Source organism: Coloeus monedula, assembly GCF_965178545.1.
Source record: "Coloeus monedula genome assembly, chromosome: 14".
NCBI lineage: Eukaryota > Metazoa > Chordata > Aves > Passeriformes > Corvidae > Coloeus > Coloeus monedula.
Window position 1 is genome coordinate 6,416,300 of NC_138794.1, and position 20,425 is coordinate 6,436,724.

General features: G+C 42.1%; 1 protein-coding gene across 2 annotated transcripts in view; it reads right to left on the reverse strand.

Annotated features, from left to right (window-relative positions):
- AGBL1 (AGBL carboxypeptidase 1) overlaps window positions 1-20,425 on the reverse strand; it is a 269,074-nt gene that overhangs the window by 190,373 nt on the left and 58,276 nt on the right. The window contains exons 8-16 of one of the 2 annotated variants that reach the window (XM_082290356.1): window positions 19,550-19,715; window positions 18,560-18,633; window positions 16,417-16,533; window positions 14,829-15,430; window positions 13,457-13,540; window positions 12,334-12,420; window positions 11,841-11,989; window positions 8,431-8,518; window positions 2,257-2,401 (exon numbers count right to left, since the gene is read on the reverse strand). In XM_082290356.1, coding sequence (XP_082146482.1) covers window positions 2,257-2,401; window positions 8,431-8,518; window positions 11,841-11,989; window positions 12,334-12,420; window positions 13,457-13,540; window positions 14,829-15,430; window positions 16,417-16,533; window positions 18,560-18,633; window positions 19,550-19,715 — 1,512 coding nt within the window. Of the gene's footprint in view, window positions 1-2,256; window positions 2,402-8,430; window positions 8,519-11,840; window positions 11,990-12,333; window positions 12,424-13,456; window positions 13,541-14,828; window positions 15,431-16,416; window positions 16,534-18,559; window positions 18,634-19,549; window positions 19,716-20,425 lie in introns of both variants that reach the window. The other variant, XM_082290355.1, reaches the window with a different exon arrangement.

The following is a 20,425-nucleotide window of genomic DNA, read 5'->3' on the forward strand; positions in this document are numbered from 1 at the left end:
CTAAGGGGTGCTTACAGTTTCCTCTGGGAACTGATAGAACCTATCAGCTGGCCAGTTTGAATATGGACAATTCTCTAAGCCACTTAAAGTTGTGAACACCTCTGTGATCCACATTTAAGAATAGGCAAACTCCCCCTCCAAGCTCTCTCTCGTTTCCGGCGCTGGCACAGGTGGCTGCAGGCCCCGGGTGGGGGCCAGCGGGCCCAGCCAGACCCTGCTTGGGCCAGGCTGGGCCGGGCCACGGCCATCCTGGAGCCATGGACCTGTTCCAGCCATGGAACCCCCCCCACTGCCTTGCCGTGGGCAGCCTGAGCAGCTCGGCTCTCCCCCCTCTCCACTGCGATAAGAAAAATTCAACATTCCAGCTGCAAAGCTGCAAGGCCGAGGTGAGATTAACCCTTTTTACTGCTGTGAAGAGCTGAAACCTGAGGGAAGAGAGAGAGGAGATGCTTAAAGCTGAAATTCTGTTGTGAAGCTATGATATATCAGAGTATCCTGTTGTAATTTCATGAAGATATGGGGGGTGGAGTGTTCAGCTCGTAAGCAAAAGCACCTGCGCTGAGATAGGCAGATGCTGACACAGCTGTAATTTCATGAGAAGTTTGGACAGGGAGAGATGAACCAGATGAGGACTTTGGCTCCAAACGGGAAAGGAGAAAACCTCAGTCCCTAGAGATGAACCAGATGAGGACTTTTGCTCCAAATGGGAAAGGAGAAACCTCAGTTCCTAGAGATGCTCCCCGAGATAGTCATAACAATGAAGATGATGAAGACCCTTTGCTCCCAGGGAAGGAGAAGGGCCTCTGTTTTTGTTTCTGAACGGCTCAACCTTAAAATTGTACCCCAAAAAACTTCAGGAGTGGACCCTCGAAAGCAGTTGCGGGAAAAGCTGCAAGTCGGGGGAAAGGACTCACATGCGAGCAGAGAGACTCCTCTTCCTGAATGGACTGAACAATATTTGGAAGGGGACGGCTGTCTCGTTGTGATAATGTTTTCATAGCATGAGCAAGAAGAGACTTCTCTTTCTAAATGGACTAAACAAGGTTATTATGGAAGTGGTAAACAGACTGAACATCTTAAGGGTTGTTTTTTCACATTGTCAGTGGGAGAAGGGAGGAAGGTGGGGGGAGGAGGAGAGTTCTGAAGGTGGTATAATTTTTTTTTCTTTTCCTTCTTTTAGGTCTGTTAATAAACTTCTTTATATTCTTTCAAGTTTTGTGCCTGCTTTGCATTTCTCCTAATTCTTATCTCACAGCAGATAAACAGTAATGAGTATTTTGGACCAAACCACTACAGTTGACAATGGAAACTGAGGCAAGAAGGAAGGAAAACTGATCTACTGGAACTGTGTGATTTCATTTGCAGTAACATCTTTCTCATCTTTAGCAACAAAGAAAAGCTATTCCCAGAACTATTCATTTCATTTCTTTCATCCTACCTCCCCTTCAGACCCTGGTCTCCCCTACATCAATTATAGAGAAAGCACATTGGATATATTTCCCAGAAAATTCCCTTACCATCCACCTCTGGCCAGAAAAGGCCATGGAAAACAAACCCATCCCCAGCAAAAAACCTGATACAGCTCAATAATTAAATTTATGCTTCGGACTTGTATTCTTTTAGTTTCTGTACTGACAGCACTGGTGGGAGTGTCATAAATTCCTACTGACACTCCAGCTGGCACCGAGGAAAGAGCTGGTAAAGCATCACACAAGGTCCAGCAGCCTGGTAAGGCTGGGTGCAGCTCTGAAAGGTGAGCTGTTACCCTGTGTCAGGAGGAAGATCAGGCAGCACATCTGAGTTGTCATTAGGTTTAGCCCCCTGCTTCCCAGCCCTTCAGGAGGAGGATCCTGCAGCCCCAAGTGAATGGAGCACCTTTGGTCAGTATTATGACTGGTATAAGCACTAATGGCTTGTACTCAGCTTATCCCACAGAGAAATTTCTTTTCTCCAGCAACATTCTGGACTTCTGGCAGGAGCTGCAGCTGTAAACAAGGCAATTACACCATCACGATCACAGAATGGTTTCAGTGGGAAGGGACCTTAAGGATCACCTTGTTCCAACCCCCCTGCCATGGGCAGGAACACCTTTCCCTAGACATGTTGCTCAAAGCCCCATCCAGCCTGACTTTGAACACTCCCAGGGACAAGGACATGTGAAAACAATCCTCTATGTCATCTCAAAATCTACATATACCCAAGCAGCTCCATCCTGCCAGGGCCATTCTCTTATCTAGGTGGACACGTCAGTATTACCATCATAGTGGAGTAGGTATAGGGGTAATGGTAGGCCAGGTAGCAGACATCATCTTTGTGAGGGAACCTGATGCTGAAGGTGAGTGTGTAGTAGAATCTTCCCCTCACGCTGCCTCCTGCAGCTGCACTGCAGCGGTAGTGGTTTCTGGAAGAAGAGAAAGAGGAGGAAAGTAAATGCTTTTCACTTCTACATATGCATTTGAAGCAGCCATGGGAAAAATAAGCATTCAGAGAAGCATCCACACAAGAGGGCACAAAGCCCAGCCGAAGTTAGGAGGCAGAACTGCACGTGGCAGTGCAGGGCACAGCCAGTCACGTGCTGCTGAGGGATGGGAGCACTCTCCTAGGAAAATAACATCCATTAATGCTTCCTTTTGTTAAGATGCAAATAAAGAATCAGTCAGCTAATAGTAGCTCATATAGCAGAGTCCAAACACATTTAAACTATACATTCAGCTAAAACTGCTGTATTTCTGCAGATATCCACATTATCTTGCTCAGAGATGCAGGTTCCTCTTCACAGCCCTGAACAATGCTACAAGAAAATACTCTGCAAAAAGCCTGGAAATTCAGAAAATGTGGATACCCTACCAAAACAACCACTCAGTTCTACCACAGGAAGAAAAGTGATATTTCACTAATGAAAATAAATAATAGGACATACATAAAAATATTTCAGATGCCATCAAAGGCACTTTGCCGAATAGGAAGAGGAGAAGAGTAGGTTTGGATAGAGACTGGGCAAGAAGGAGAAGATACTTCATTCATTTGCCAGTTGTGATGTACCGAAAAATTCCTTTTCATATCTCTCTTTTTTGAAGATTTGAGCCTCTCTCTCTCTCAGGGACCAGTGAGGACCAGCTGCTCCCTAAAAAAAAGGGGGAGCTGAGCTTGATATGGAAGCCAGAAGATCAAGGAACACTTGAGGCATGGTCATCTCCCACAGCACCCAATCAGGGCATGCCCAGGGACAGCAGAAGGATTTTAACAGATCCAGATCATCAGACAAGATTGTGGTGCTAAAGCAGGTCTGGGTCCAGCTAGCAGGTCAGTTCATGCATCAGGGTCCAGAGCAGGTTTTGTAGCAAAGCAGGGACACAGCAGTGTCTGAGCTGAAGCCTCACTACAACAGAGCTCTGGGAGGGGTGGTCAACACTGACAAGGTCTAAGAGGGCACACAAATCCTCAACACTGCCTTCAATAAAACTACAAAATCTTATAGCTAACTTCTCAGCCTAGTGTCAGGAGCTGATCCGTTGCAGGAGACTTACTCTGATGAAGAGATGACTTCAGGCTGAGCAAGAAAGTTTTCTTTCAGCATAGATGAAGTGACAAATCATGCACTTTAGGGAGAAGCCTCAGAGAAAATTGCATCCATAAGTACATTTCAAACAATATTTTTCCCACATTGCACCAATTATGCTGTTGCCAAACCTTCTGATTCTGAAGGACTGTGAGGTTTCTTTGACAAATGTTATCATCAATGTTGCATTAAAATGCAAAATAGAAGAAGCAACCAAAAGATGCAATTTCAGCTCCTGAATTTTACAATACTAGTTTATTTTGCTGCTGTTCATTTTTATTCAAAGGGGAGGAGAGAAAAGATAATTATTCTTGTCAAATTCTCCAAAATAATCAGCTCTTTTTCATAAGGGAGACACAATACAATGCTGCTAGGTTTTCACTTGGATTCAGTAGCTAGGAACATGTGGGGTGAGTGATACCAAAGGGATCGATAGAAAGTGCAGGAACACTGAGTCACAGTGGCAACCTGAAAAGCCTATGATTTCATTCTCAGCTGAACCCTTTACCCCAACATGCCCTTTGTAAATAAAACACCTTAATATTGGACAGAGACTCAGAGAGAAAAAAATTTCAATAAACCCACAAATATAGAAACATACTTAGTAGCATTTATATGTGTATTTCAGTGGATCAAGAGTTAAAATCTGGTATTTCTTGAAGTCAGAACAATGACATTTAATAAGCTCCTATTAATTTTAACAAGGAAGGATAATTAAGAACCATTTCCTGCATAGTGCAGAAGGAAAATGCTCATCTCCACGGCCTCTATTATACTCAGTGTCACTTGGAAGGTTAGATGTTATTCATAAAGAGTGTCACAAAAGTGCTGAATTCTTCTAAGTCCTCCCCTCCAAATTCACATTTGTGGTTAGAGGTGTGGGAGGAAGTAGGTCTTTGCAGGCAGGTACTGCCTAAATATCTCACACAGACAATTCCCACCTGTTCCTAATACTCCAAAGTAAAGATTTCTCCCTCTGTAGTCTGCAATTCTGCAGCCAAAAGTGTCTCTCTTCCCTAAAATAGCCACTTAACCCAAGGGTTTTGTAGCAGGAAACACCTCTGACCCTGATGGCACACTGGTAGTTCAGTTCCTTACTCCTGCCTGCTCGGACATGATCCCCAGGGTAGGGAAGGGATGCACAGCACTGCTCAGCAGCACATTTCATTCTTGTTCTGAGCATCTCTGCTGTTCCACCTAACTAACCACCCAGAAAAGACATTTCCAGACTTTTGGATCACTTCTTGACACCTGCTTCCATCTACAGCAAGCTATGTGGCAGTAACAGGAACTTTACAGGTGGCTTTGGGAGGCTTCAATATTCTTCACTCATGCATTAAAAAGAAAAATCGCCTGTGTGTAAGCAGTGTAAATGATCTTGTACTTTTATTGCATATAATCTGGTCTCCTCACAATCCATCATACAAAGCAGTAGCTCTGAATACTTTTAAAAGAAACCTAAAAAAAAAATAAAATAACATTTTTCCTCTGTGCCTCCCTCTCCTCCTACTGCTGTCAAGCCAAAATAGCTCTACTGCTTCCTTTTTCTTCCACCAGGATTGATGTTTTTTAGTTCCTCACCACTTTTTCATCACAACACCCTACCATATCAGCATGGAGCCTAAAGTAACAAACAAGGAAATGGAAAGGAAAAAAAGATTCGGGCAACATCTGGCCCCCACTACCTTATTTGTCTTCTCTTTCAAAAACACATTGAAAGTCTCTGATGCTTTCTAGAGGATAACACACTGGTTATTGGGAAGAAAAAGAGACCAATGCACAGTCTTCTCAATGAACACACAAGCTGTACCTCCTGCACCTTTCAGTCAGTTTGTGGTAGTGAAACCACTTTGCTTGCTGCTCTCTGTCATAAAAAAACCACACAAGTATTATATTTCCAGCACAGTAGTGATGAAGAGTTAATTAATAATAATTATAATACTACTTATCTTTCACTCTGCAAGATAATTTTTGAGTTTAAAAAGTCTTTTGCAAACACTATCTAATTAAAACAAGCTTCCCCATTTATCTATTATATTCTTTGGGTAGTAGATTAGTGACTCTAATTTTCCACCCTTTGTAGGGGGGGAAAACAGACATAGGTGAAGCAACTTGGACAAAGATGCAGGCAGGAAAGGAGCTGGGTTGTAACTGAGGAATTCAAAAGCACCAAGTGATTCAGGAACAATGTCTCCTGGCCATCTAGTCTTTAGACTTCCTATCTGCAGCATTTAGTGCAGTAAAAAGCACTGTTAGATGATGGAATATGGCATTTTCAGCTTAGACTAAAATGGGCAAAGAAAGTTTCAATATCCCTGACTTCTGGGCCACTTCAAAACAGAGTTCAAATGGAAAGTAAAATGTTTATCTCTTCTAATCTGCTGATGTATTCCCTTGGTCCAAAATACTTCCCACCTGGAGTTTGGTGTCCCCATTTTCCATGTCTTGACCTCCTTACCTCTTTAAGTGTGGCTATTAAGTGCAAGATGCTTCAGTAACACCCTGGTTCACACCATAAAAAGCAGTATTTAACAATGTATTGGGCATGGCTGCTATTTTGGGGTCTGCTAGGTTGGCAAGTGGAAAATGCACCACACAATTTCCTTTTCAAAGGCCAAATCCATGACAAGGTATTTTTGTTGTCAACATTTCAGGCAGAAGCCCAGTCAAAGCAGAATATTGCCCCAGCCATTGTGCCATTAAGGTGTTCAGTAGTACTGCAAAGGCCAGGTGCTCTCAGTGAGATGGATGTCTCACCCTCTCACAGATATCATTAGAGGTGACCTGCTAATATTATGATGCTTATTTCATTCAATGTGATTATAAAGATGCTGGAAAGAGAAGACCTAGTTCTGACATCTTTATGATCACTAAACAACCAAGTTTTTAGTGGTGATGTGAGAACAAAACACTCCATGTACCTCATTACTACCTGACCTGACTATTTTCTGAAAAGGCTGAAGGTTGGATAACAAGCTTAGAATGAGCCATGAAACCAAAGGCACAAGCACATTGTCACCAATTCAACACTCAGCTGCCATTGTTCCTTAAATAATTTGCCAGAAGGGAATATTATTCAGTGCATAAAAGCTGCCAAGACAGCAAGAGAATGAGATGATCTGATTGTAACTGCAACTGTTTATCATGGGTGTATCCTGTCACTTCACAGAGAGGCAATAAAATGGAGCAGAAGTGTCACTCAGCTACTTTTTGACAAGAGCTCTGCTAATATTCTCCACAACATAAAAGCTCTTGTGAGACGTATGAGGAAGGTACACAGTGACACAGCTGTGCCACAACATTCATCTTTACGAGTGAACTGCCCCATCTTCAGGGAAGATGAATGCCAAAGATCAGCCAACCCGCTTCACACAGACATCTCACCAGTGAGCTCTTCCTCCCCCTGTCCTTCAGCTCAGAGGTGTCCCTCAGCAAAGGCCCTGCTGCAAAAGCAATTAAGAGCATCCTTGTGTTCCTCTGTATTTTTGAAACTATATCACTTTTCCCATATTTCTTAATAATTCCTGGTTTATTAGTAACTCCTGGTAAAAATAATTAGATGAGGTTCCCTTCAAAATGTGCAACCCCACCTTAGGATACCTGAGAGCAGGGTGAATGGAACTGAAGTGTGCTCTTTCCCCAGAATACTAGCAGTGTGATATCACTGTAGCCATCCCATCTCCTCCTCTTCTGAGACAAAGCCTGAGCAGTCTCAACCACACTATTTTCACATTTCTCCCCCCTACAATTTCTAATGACTGAGAATCTCTTTTATGATCACTGAAATAAAAACTTTAAGGTTTCAGTCGAGGTGAAAATGTATTTATGTGTGTGCATGCACATTCTTGTGTGTACAAAAATGTGAGAACCAGGAACACACAGTAAATGAGAGACAGCAACAAGTTATCCTAGATGATTATGTTGACACGTAAGTCAATGTACAGCTAGAAAACACAGAATATTCCAAATCAATAAAACTATTCTCTCATTTATTCAGAACAAGAATCTGATTACAGGCTTAATTGCACAATCATGGCTTAATCTTGGAAGTCAGCTGCTGTTTAATCACTGCACAATAGCTGCCTTGCTAATGACATGGGAAGCCACTGCAATGGTATCCAGCATGAAAAGTCTGCCCAACCAGAAGCCCATACTCAGAGAAGTCAGGGATTACAGGCATGTCAAGGGAAGCCACCACAGTACGTGAGCTTTTGAGGTACAAAACGTTACAGTCAGGTGCACGAAGGTTAGCAAAGAGTACTTGAAACAAAATGAAATAGCTACTCGAATTGCTGTAGACAGATGCCAGGTTGAGAGAGGATAATCTGTGCCTTCAACCCCTCTCCACCCCCTCAAAAAGTAAATTACAACAGACAGAAATTGGGACAACTTGGAATTTTCTTCTGAGGCTCTGGCACACTGCAAAACCAGCCTGAAACAGGGAGCTTGCACAGATATCAGCACTGAGTTTGTCAGGATTCCTTTACACCACCTGTTGTATATCCAACCCTTTCTTTAGCTCCTCAGCTGCTACATCATCTCTTACAAAAGTCAATGTATGCAACAGAAAAACAGTGATCCCATCCAGCTCTTTTCTTCCCAGACAGGGGGAAAAGCCAACTACAGTACTTCTTTCCTTCTCGTTCCTCCTGGGCAAGTGAATTCTGCATATTCCCTGGCATGTAATAGTGAGATCTCATTTGCAGCTGTTTTCTGATGCTGGAAGCACACAACACATTGAGCCAGCACCAATTTAGAGACATTTGAAATAGGGGGCACTGGTGGTGAGAGGCTCATGACATCAGTGCAGTTAACAGGAGTGAAACAGTGGAGAAAGGAAGGCACAAGTTATTCACCAAAAGTGCACTTACTTGTAATAGCAGATCTCCTGGCCTGCCCGAATCCAGCGAGGCCTGCCCTGGAAAGCTTCCCTCACTGAGTACATGACCAGCTGCATGCCTACAGAAAACAAGACAATTTCAGGTGATGTGACTTCCCTGGCTGGAAAAGACAGGAGTGGGAAGGAAAAGGCTAAACGAGAAGCATCATTATTTTGTCAGTGCTCTCTCTGCTCATAGTTTATACAGAGTAAATACATCTCAAAGCCCTGTGTTTTATTCTGAGACAACCATATCTGTACAAAAAGCCCCTCCAGAAGAAATGAGCTGAATGGAGTTTATCAAAAAATAAATTATTCTTCTGGTCTTTGCAAAGCATTTTGTTTACAAGCAAAGAAAGGGAAAGGAAAGAATATGAATTAAGACAGATCAGTAATTTGGTTAGTCCAATATTTTATACTTGGCTGCACTATTATTGAACTCTTAATCCTACCATAGCATCAGTGATGTGTGGTGCATCCAGAGCCCTGCCTTCAGAAAATAGCAAGCAAAACTAGAAGAAGGTTTCAAACTTCCTATTAGATCTAAGTAACACCTAAGAGTCACAAATACTGATAACAATAACATCCATCTTTGTACTGTATTATCCCAGAGCATGAACTTCTTCCTGACCTCCAAAATATTACTATTTCATGCCCTGAGGAGTGAGGCTTTCTCTGATCTGAGCTGTGCATCCATTACTCGCAGCTCAGTGAAGGCAGCCCACCTGCAGGGAGTTTTTATATCAATTTCCTGTGCTGTACACACCTGCCTGCTCTTTAAGGCAAGGTGAGGATGCTGCCCACCCCAGTAGAGCTCTCTGCACAGAGTGTCCCTGGTGAGGGGCTGCAGGGGAGGCTCCTGTCAGCAGCTCCAGTGGCCCCAGCACATCCACAGCTGAGCCCAGCAATGATGCTGGCACCACTTCTGCGAGAGCACACATAAGAAAGAGAAAAATGCCCTCCCAAATATTTTTGCATGCTGATAAGTTGCTCCCTGAGCCTTCTCTTGGCTGTTCTTGTGCTGGGGGGAGGTGATGCTTGAAAATCATTAATACCGATGCTGTATTTGCATTAGCAGCTATTCAGTTCCCCTCTTCCTCTGGGTTTGTGTGTTAAACTCCCCAGCACAGTTGGACCCAGGGATTATCAGCAGCAATGCCTTTCCAGCTCACCTTTGGCTGTGCTGTGGGGAAGCACTTACTCACCACAGCCAGGAGTAACCTCTGTATTGATGTTTTCTGAACCACTGCTGTGAGCTATGTGCAAGAGCCAGCTCTGTGCTTGGTACCAGGACATGGCCACCATGATTTTAAGAGACACAGGCCTTTCTAGATTCCCAGTTCATTAGACATGTGGGGCTCGGTGTCTTCAGGGGTCTCAATATCCCAAATGCCAGCTCCTGCCCTTCTCTCTGAGTCCAAAGGACTCACACATGAAACTGTCCGTCTCAGAGCAATGGCTGATATTAGTTGGCCATCTCATTTTCATTTAAAAAAAAAAAAAAAAATCAGTTTCTCCTTTCTACTTCCCCTATGGAAATGTTCAGTTTTAGAAAACAAACTTAAATCAGGGTTCTGATGAAATCCCATTATTTCCCATGATAGAGTGAGTTAGTGAAAAAGGGGAAAGGAGAGAGATGGAGACTGTGCCTCCTGCCTTGCTCTGCTCCTGGCCACAACTATTTCATTAAATATCCTTTCTGCTGATTTGAAAGTCATGGTTTGAAAGTCAAAGTTTCATGGTTTGAAAGATGGTTAGTGCCATCTAACCAAGAGCAAAAGGAGAAAAAAAAAAAAATCAAACCAGAAAAGTAACCAGGAGCTGCAAAGAATTGCCACCCAGAGCACTTTGGCACTACATCACAACTGGAGGCTTTTTGTCTTAGAGCATGGGCATTAGCCCAGGAAAGTGCAGAGGGAATGTGACAAATAAATAGCATGTCTTACCACTGCTCTGTGTAAAGGTTATGCATGTGCTGGAAGGGGTAATGAGCCTCACTCAGCCAAGCCAGAAAAGCTGGAGCTTCACTGCCCACTTGGAGCAGCAGAAGGAACCCACAGAGGAATTATTTAATAGCCAACCCCATGAACAAGCCAGCCAAAAGCAAGCCATGGCTTAGCCACTCTCCTTACTCCAGATGGTATTTTCACATTTCTCTTCCAAACATATTTTTCATTGCATGCTTGAACATGTGAGTCATGTACAATTTCAGGTACTCAAAATGGGATTATAAATGCTGACAACAGCCAAACTAGCAGATAACAAACAACCTTCAACCAATAATAGCCTGAATCTCTGGCTGTGGAGGTACTAAGGGCTACATTAAGGATTGAATTGTGGTTTAAAACAGGACATCAACATCCTTCATTTTCAGGTTCCTACCATACACACCTCACTGAATTGTTGGGTAACTCAGGTAAGCAGTATAAGATGACCAAAGAAAAAAAATCATTTTCAGTTGGGATCTATATGAATACTTGAACTACAGCCCTTTGGGTTAAAGAGTAAATGCCTTTTAACTCATCTTGTCACTCATCCAGCCAGTTTCACACATACAAGCGACAAGTGATTCCAACTCCTAATTCTGTTTGTTATAGGCACATTGATCCTGAGAGAGTTGTCCTGGTGATGCTAAAGGCTGTAGCCACAGGGCTTCAGAGGAATGCAAAGTCTAATGCTACGGACTTATTAAACATTCTAAGTCAGGTGTTGAGCTGGTGTAAATTAACAGAGCTCCATGGAAACAAACCAAAAAATTCCCCAGCCTATGCCAGCTAAGAATTCAATCCACAGTCTCCTTGCAGAAGAAATCATTTCTCTTCTAAAATGGGTATTGAAAGCTGGGATTTGTCCTGCCTGTTTCTGAGCAATGCTGCTTTCCTCCTGAACCATGACAGGAGCTCAAAGGCTGCAAGGAACAAAATTTCTTATCATCATTAATATCAACAGAAATTTCACTAGGTCTGAAGATGTCTTACTAGATAAAACCAAAGAATCATGAATATTTGTTTGAGGATTATCACATCTATTTAAATCTTAGAAGTACTTTCCAATCCTATGCTGCTCATTCAGTTCCAACAGATTGTCTTTCCCCCCCCCAGCTCTCCCAAGCCCTAGTGTCATTCTTCCTCAGTTCTGGTCTATAAACACAACAGCGACATTTATTTCCCCCCACAAATCCTCTCCCAGGTCTCAATATCCAGTTTGCTCTTCAATCCTCCTGAGAATAGACAAAGGCTCTTTGACAAATCTAAAGTGACTTTTTCAGTGGATTTCAGGGCAGATAAGATTGAATTTACAGTCTCCCTTAAACTTATAGACATGGAGAGTTGGAAACCTTTATGGCATTAAAAAGACATTCTTGTGAAGAGAAGGCTACCCCAATTCCCCAAAGGCTCATACCATAATTAAACTGGCTGTTGAACTTCTCACAGTTGATGATGTTGAAGCGATAGGGAACTGCCGACCTCATGTCACAGACCTCAAAGTAGAACCACTGGTGGTGCTGGCTGCTGTTCACATCCGCATTCATAATTAGGTCATACTCAAACCTGCAAAGGAGAGTAAAAGAAGAATAAAAGCAGCGGCCATGAATACCTCCTGTCTGCCACTGAACACGCTGACAGCAGGCAATGCAGTCAGATTGATTGATACTTTGTGAGCATCACCAAACACCATTAAATACTCACACTATAATAGTCCAAATATTTTGAGCTCTGTTTTCTTAAATCATGTTCCTTCTGTGACATCCAGGTGTTAAGAAGGCATAATAAGCTCCACATCATCTAACCTGCTTCCCTGGCTGACCCTTTCCAAACCCAGGAGAAGGCCACCATTCCATGCTGTGGTCACAGCCCAAGGGAGCCTGGCACAGGCCTGCTGCAGGGGTACTTACTCACGCACTTGGATCGCTTTCCGAAGGTTTCCCGACTCAAACTTGGAGAAAAATGTCAGACCGCCTGGAGCACCTGGGCTTAAGTGACTGCTGTAAAGCAAAGCAAGGACACCTGTAGCAGGTTTCTTCAAAGACAAGCCTTTCCCAGCACCTTTTTTATGCTAAAATTGGCTTTAAAAATTTTTTTTATAAGCAAGACACTGGGAAGGAGGAAGAGGTGAACAAATCCCTAACCTTCCTATCTGATGCAGCTTTTCTCTCTACTCTTACTTATTAATTCTAAATCACATCTTTCCTTTTCCCAGTAGTCTCTTTTGTAACTATCTATGTTTGCTTTCTTTATTCCATTACTTTCCCACTGGACTATTCCTATTACTTCATTAATTGCAGAAGGCACTTTTATAGAATTACTGTATATTTGCTCTTCCCTCATCTGTAGAGTTTCCTTCTCCAACTGCTTAAAAACCCTTAAATTAATCCTAAGCAACTTCATAACTTTCTCCTACCTCAAACTTTCACCTCTATTTTACTCCAAAGAATGTTCCCCAGGTCACTTATCCTTCCTCTGAATGCAATTTCTTTCAATTTGGAACCCTCTCAGTTTCCTGGTCCTACATCTTCTCACAAACCATAACTGAGCACTTAAAGCAGTTCACAAGGCCAGATGTTTAGGGTTTTTATTCAGAAACATTGTGTGAGTGTCACACTTAGGGTGCATCTACAACCTGTGACACTGGCTGTGCAGCCACTCAGTGGGAAATGCTGCTTCAGGGAATGAAAAAGCTGGATTCACAGGTAAAATTCCCAGCACTGGTCTGCACACCTCTGTTCCAAATCACTGCATGCAATTGAGACATATCCAGGGACAATCTACAGTCCCCTCTGAGATATGGATTTTCCTTGTTCTGTCAAAGTTTTGATGCTCTCCTGCTCCAGTGACTTCCACAACAAATCCTCTCCCTGCCGTCTCCTACCAGGAATTTATCCCTCCTGTATATTTTCTCTGTTAGGCCTTTACTTCCTATGTTACTTCTTGGCCTTTATCAGAGTTGATCAAGTAAACTGAGCTCACTGACAGCACTGACAGGGCCACTGGTTGCAGAGCTCAATTTAAGTGACCCACCTGGGATCATCTAAATCAAACACAGTTCTTCCTATCACATCCCCCGGCTGGATTAGGCGGCGAACATCATCAAGGACTTTGTCCCTAGGAAAAAAGAAAGCAGCGAATCTTAATGACACTGTGAGAAATCTGGATATAGAGTATTCTTCTAGAAGAAATATGAAGAGTCTTAGGAAATGATTTTTAAGGACTAGCAAGAAAGGACTTTCATGTGCTAATTCCAGGTGAACTTTTATTTCCCATTGTGACAAGAGTTCTGCTCCATCCCCACTACAACGAGTTGCCTTTTGGGTTAAATGACTGACTCTGCAAAATTTTTTATTCACTACTGGGTTGTGTCAAATTTGATTTATCCCCAGTTCTTCCCAATCAGTTCCAACTCCCAAGTGGCTATTCTTACCCCGTGAGGAAATATCTGCCATAACTTGCAAACCTAGTAGTCTGACTCATAGTGAATATTGACTCAAAGTCAAACTGATTTCTACTCATTATTAAACAGAGCTTCTCTGATCCCTGAAGATGATCAAATGTGGAATACCAGATTTTCTTCCTGACCTTTGAAGCAATGACATTATGCCTTGAAGCATGATATGATTAGTCCCATTTTAGCTGTAGAGTTACACATGTTGTTGTAGCCATAAAAGCAGAGCTTTTAGAGCAACAGTGCAACAAGATGGTAGAGTGATTTTCCCTCTAAATAAGATTTCTAGCTTATATATTTACTGCAGAAAGAATCATTCTCTCTAGCAGTCAGAAATCAGTGGTCTTGACAAATGCCATTTGATTAGTGTTGATCAACTCTAAAGTTTGGCATAGAATCCACCATCTGTGCTTCCTGCTAATAATCCCCTATACCACTAAAAAGAAATGTTAAGTCACTGCATACAGCCCTACTTAGAACAAAAGAACTGTAGTTTATAAGAGCTTTCTCTCTTAGAACAACTTCAAAACACAACTTCCCACTCATCTGAACACCTAAATAGTGAGGTCCTTCCTGAGAGGACAGATAGGATTTCCCCTGAAAGAAGCAGATGGGACCAATGCTGCAAGCACTAAAGTGGCTGAATAAAGAGTAAGACTGAAGGTAAAAACATATCCCAAAAGGACACAGAGGTTTCTCCATCTCTAAAATGAACTTTTCCCATTTGTGTTCTAACAAGGTCACAGATTCACAACCCAGCTTAGAGTCCCATTACAAATACAGGTATATTGATGAATTTATCGATTTATCAATTGAAATAAATCATTGGGTAGCCACAAAATTTGTTCTATAACTTCCTAAGACATTCAGAGATGTTAGAGTCAGACCCTACATAAGCCAGTTTTGAGCCCAAGAGCTCTCAATGCTCTCATGACATTAAAGCACAATCACCTTTGGACCCCATTCTTGCGCTCCAACACGGGCTTGCTGTAAGGAGGTGGCTGGTGACCCCAGAAATCCGGGAATGCCAGGTCTCTGTAGCCTAGGATGGACTTCAGACTTTTGGCCCTGGCTGCACAGAAACGAGGGCTGTGGAATGGGATATCCCCTCGGTGCTTCTCCAGAAGATTTCTAACGATATCTGAGCTCTCCAGCCTCCCTTCAGGACTAGGATTGATTGAGACCTCACAGTGAGGGTAAAACATTTTTTTGTACCAAGCAGCATCTTTTGGGAGAGGGTACAAAGCAAACACTTGACTCCTGGCTGGATCTTCCTCCTCACAGAAGTCTTTATCCTGAGCTTCTTCAGCAATGTCTCTCTTTTCATCATTCTTATCCCATCTGTATTCCTCCTTCTTTCTGCAGCTCTGCAATGGGACTTTGAAATCCTGTTCCCCTGGATCTGGTCCCATCTCTGTGACACTTTGGTTTCTCCATCTGCAGTTTGGATGTTTCACGAAAGTAGCACTTGGAATGAAATGAGAGGGAGCAGAGGGAAGACTCTCAGTCCTCTCCTCCAAGCTCTTCTTTTCCTCAGACTCAAATTCAAGCTCCTTTAAATTTAAAAAGCAGAAGAAATTAAAAGAAACTACTGACAGATTGTGCCTCCTTCCAGAGGACAGCTTTCAAGGAGGAAAAGAGGAAATATTTACACATCTCCCAAAAACTGTACTCAACCCAAACAGCCAGAGCAAAATCAGTGCATGGACCACCTGCCAGCATTTCTCTATCCACAAAGCTGTTTCAACAGAAGTTCTCAGAAACCAAAAGGGTCCGATTGGACATGACTCACCCAGATGACTCAACCAAAACCAGTCATTCGAACAAAGAAGGGAAGATACTTTGCAAGGCATTTTTTAAAAAATATAAATGTTACAGGAGGGTAAAGGTGGACAATCTGTCATGCAAAACTCCACCCCACCTTCATGCAGGAGTATGATTTAATCCCATTTGACTACTTAAGGTCACAACCAATATCACAATATTGTGTCTACAGGAGATACATTAAACCAGTGATCTTTTTCAGATTAATATTTGAAACAGGGTTTTCAGTTCTCCTAAATTCCAAAACTTGTGATGAGTGCAATATTCCCTAATTTTTTGTCCCAAACATCACTAGGAAAAAATTATTTGAACTGTTCATTTCAGTCAGTGGCAGTGCAATCTTCTCCTCTTCCTTCAAACCACTAGTTGACACTATTTATTTTTCACATCTCGTTCTGATCTTGATATTGCTATTGAAATTGCCAGCAAGGATACAAATTATCTGACAGATCTCTCATGTGGCAATTGATTCAACAGTGCTTACTTAATCTACACCCAGAAAAATGTGCATCAAAGATCATTCCTTTTATCACTCATGATTCACACCAATAAACTACTGCAAAAAAGTCATAATCTTTGGCTTTCCAGTCCTGTAAGACTTACAGGTTCACTTTTGAAATAGCCCAATCTAGATATTACTTGTCAATACTCCCTTTCAAGTATTTCTTAAATTCTGGAATATTCACAAATAAAGGAAACTGCGCTATGATCATACCTGAAAATTCTGGGAAAGTTCTGCACACAGTGCTTCATATTGTCCAAGGTCGTCTTCTGGCCGGTCAAGCACTGGCCTTGACCTCAATTTATTCACATCTGTCTCCAAGTCATAATCCTACAAGAGCAGAATTAGAAGAGCACACATATTACACCTGCCGCATGAGATGATCTCAACCATCAGTGAACTGAGGATAAGAGCAGTGTCTGAAGCTTTCACAGTCAAAGGCTCCTGTGTATTAATGCACAGCCTCACCCATGTCAGATGCGAGCACCAAAGCCAAACTGTCAAGCAGTCAGCCATTGCATTAAAAAAACACCAAACAGGAAAAGCTGGAGCAAGAGGAAAGGATGGAGACATGGCATTGATGACTGGGCATTACGTTACAACGTTACGTTATTCAAATTATTCAACATGTCTAAGTGTGTCCCACCAAATGCCATCAAAGAAATTATTTGCTCCTGACAAACAGACTCATTTCCAAAGCTGTTATAAAAAGAATGAAGTACAATTGCCTGAATGCACCTGTGCCCACGGCATTTCAAACCCTCAGCCACACTTGGGTCACAAAGCAGAATCTGAAGTGTTGTTTGGGCTGAGATAAAAAGGCAGTGAAGACCTGCAATGAGCATGAGGTCAGTTGAAAAGGATTTGCCACTGAGAGCATACTGATGTGTATGTAGCTTCAAACTTGCTGAAGATTTGGATGGAAAAGAATAGATAGTTGATATGGTGACTTTTATTTTCATAGGACTCTGAACATTTCCTAACAGAAGCAGAGAGCCAAGTTTCAGTTTGGTTGGTATTGCTAGCATGCATGGATATGTGTTATGTAGCTGTGAAAATGTTTGTAAATCACATCAATACCAGGAAACACTGTGCAAAACATCTCATACAAAAAAAAAAATAAGAAGGCAGTTTGAAAGTTCATTATCCATTCCCTGCTTGCTTTCCCTTTAGCAAGGTTTTTTCCAGGAGATATATGACCAGCAAACCAGACAAACAGTATTTAAACTCATATTCAGAATAAGCTCTTAGGCAAAAAAAAAAAACAACCCACACCAAACCAAAACTGCTTACATCTACTTGGTAAATCCTTATGAATAATGAAATAGTTCAGAAGCATAGAGGAGCCGTTACTGAATGAGTAACTAATTAAAGAAGGAGATAAATCTACTATGAGCCTTATTCCTAATGAGCATCTTGAAGAGCTCTAATATTCAGATAAAAACAGCCAGACGGGGGCAAGTTAGGACAGTCAGATAATGTGGGGGGGGTTTTTCAACTTCCTTTTTTCATTGGCTGACATCAGTTTAATATTTGAGGAGAAAAAGACAGGGCAAGTAATGAGAACTCCCTTTCACAGAAGTCTCAATCATTTCTAATTAGACTGTATTTGCAACTTCATTTCTTTAATTTGCTTTCCCAAGCCACTTTATGTGGATAAGACTTATTAGCAGCATTCACTACTTCACATTTGCATATGAGCTTGTTTGTACTTTCACAACAAAAAAGTTTGCGTCCTCATCCTCAGCTGGTAGAAGTTTTTTTGCCAGTTAGGTCACTGCAGGGAGACTGCTAAGGGAGAATTCAGAGAAGTATTGAATAATTCATTGTATTATTTGTCTGTGTGCAGAAGCAAATAAAGAAAGAATATAGGCTCAAATGCCCCAGTTGTGGCTTAAAAGAACTAACCTTTTCCTTAGAATGGGTGCACAGCCCAAATATGCTCTGATATGGGAAAAAAGAGAGGGTTAGCCTTTCCTAGGTGACAAATCAATTTTCCCTAAGTGCCATTTTCCTGGCATATGCCTAGTGGATCAAAGATCCACCATTTATCTCTGTGTATGTGATTCTGGGCAGTCTCTGTGCAGGAACAGAGAAGTCACCAAACCCCCTCCACCATGCCTGACAAGCATGAAAATGAATAAAAGAAATGCAGGACATTTTTTAGTGAAAGTCAGTGCGTTCTCCTTTCCTTCTTTCAAGTACCCTCCTATTATCCATGAAGTGTGTTCACGTGGGACCACATGCACCTCTACATTCTCTGCTTGGATGGTCTTTCAGGGTGTCAAAATGGACAATGAAAAGTTTTACTTTCTGGTATGTAGACAATTTTGGGAACTATGGCTCATATACCTACTTCCTCTTTACTCTCCACATCCTCGTTATCCTGCTCTGTTTCAGCTTCTTCCTCTCCTTCACTTTCACTGTCACCTGCAAAAGTAGGAAAGAAGCAGAAACCAAGGTATTCAACCTAATAACCCTCTCATACCCTGCAGAGAAATACAGGTAAACTCTTCTACATGTGCCACACAGTCCACAACCCACCCATTTGTTAATCTCATATAAATGAATTTGGCACTAATTCACCCAGTTTTTAAAGCTCTGTTCTCTTGGACTCATGCACTGCCTTTCAAAACCATGACAAATGTCCCCATGATATGGATCCAACTCATTTTACAAAGCAATACAGAGATTTTCTGCTTGGCTGCAATGATATTACAGGATGCTCTTAATCTGTATTATCTAGATTAGGGTGTTTTACTGTTATGATTGTTATAGTCTTTCAGCATCTTCCACACGAAATTGAATGCAGCAAAAATCACTTATGTGTATCATGGAGCCTTTTCTGCAGAGTACCTATCCTGCCTGGGCTTGAGTTGTGCTTTCCAGCAAGGCCTCCCATCTTTTACTCATGCAGCCTGACTGCTATCTGCTTTTACTTTAGGAAGGGAAAAGGATACTAATTCTTGCAATTCTTTACTGATAAAGCTGCAGGGCAGTTTTTTACCCCCCAAACAGCCAATGTACAGGCACAATTATATCTCCCTCTGTTACTGCGGAGCAGTGGCATCTCCAGCCTCTGCTCCATTATTTTTTGGATAATAGGAGAATTTTTTTTCCTTTTCCTTGCTCCTTTCTGTCTTTTCTCATTTGTTCTCCAAACAGATTCTCCCAGCTTCAAGAAGACCTGGGAGTAATTTCTTCCCTCTTGAGTGACACTGTAGGTTATCAGATTAATTTTAACTGTAAACCTCAGGACTATGCCAAGTCTCCCTTCCCCAGATCCCACACTTAATTCTTGTCATGCTCCTTTTCCTCCTACTGAACTCTCCCTTCAGCCATTTACCTTCAGATCCCTCACACAGAGGCTCAGTCTTGACATTCCCAGGAAGAGGGAAGGAATAGGAACTTCTTACAGTCACCAGAGGCAGATGCTCCTTGGGGTAGCATTTTCTCAGAATATGAGTCGCAGTAGTTATGATAGGATCCAGACTTTTACAAGATAAACAGTCCTAGGAAACAACGGAGAACAACATTAAGAATAGTCTCTTACAACAGTCCTCCCTGTCACACACAATCCCCCAGAGCAGAGCTGCTCCTCTAGTGAGAATATAATTCCCTTTACCACTCATGATTCACACCCATAAACTACAGCAAAAAGTCAGAGTCTTGGTTTTCCAGTCCTATAAGACTTACAGATTTACTCTTGCAAGAGTCCTGTCTGGTTATCACTTTTCAGTACTCCTTTTCAAGTACTTCCTAAATTGTGGAACATTCACAAATAAAGGAAGATTCACTATGATTGTACCTGAAAATCATGGGAAAGTTCTGCACACGTTGCTTCACGTTATTCACATTACTTCCCCTTCTTTTTATCACTAAAGAAATATGTCTGGAACAGCAAGACCTCAAGTTCCTGCAGTTCATCTCTTACAGACATACAGGCTGGCACAGACCTCAGGGGACTTCCATCCCTGAATGTCATGTGGGAGACAAAATCTCTGAGCTCTGCTCCAAGACACTGAAGTCAGGGTATGCTGAAGGAAGCTAACACAGGTGACAGTAGCACTGAAGTAATATGGCTTTTAATAGGGATTTAAAAAATGCTTTGTGGAGCCCATGTATATGTTTTGGCTGCCAAAACATGCCAAAGTCTGTGCTTCTGCACCTTCAGCAACTATACTCAGAGTCATAATGCCAAAACTCACAGATATAAACTAAC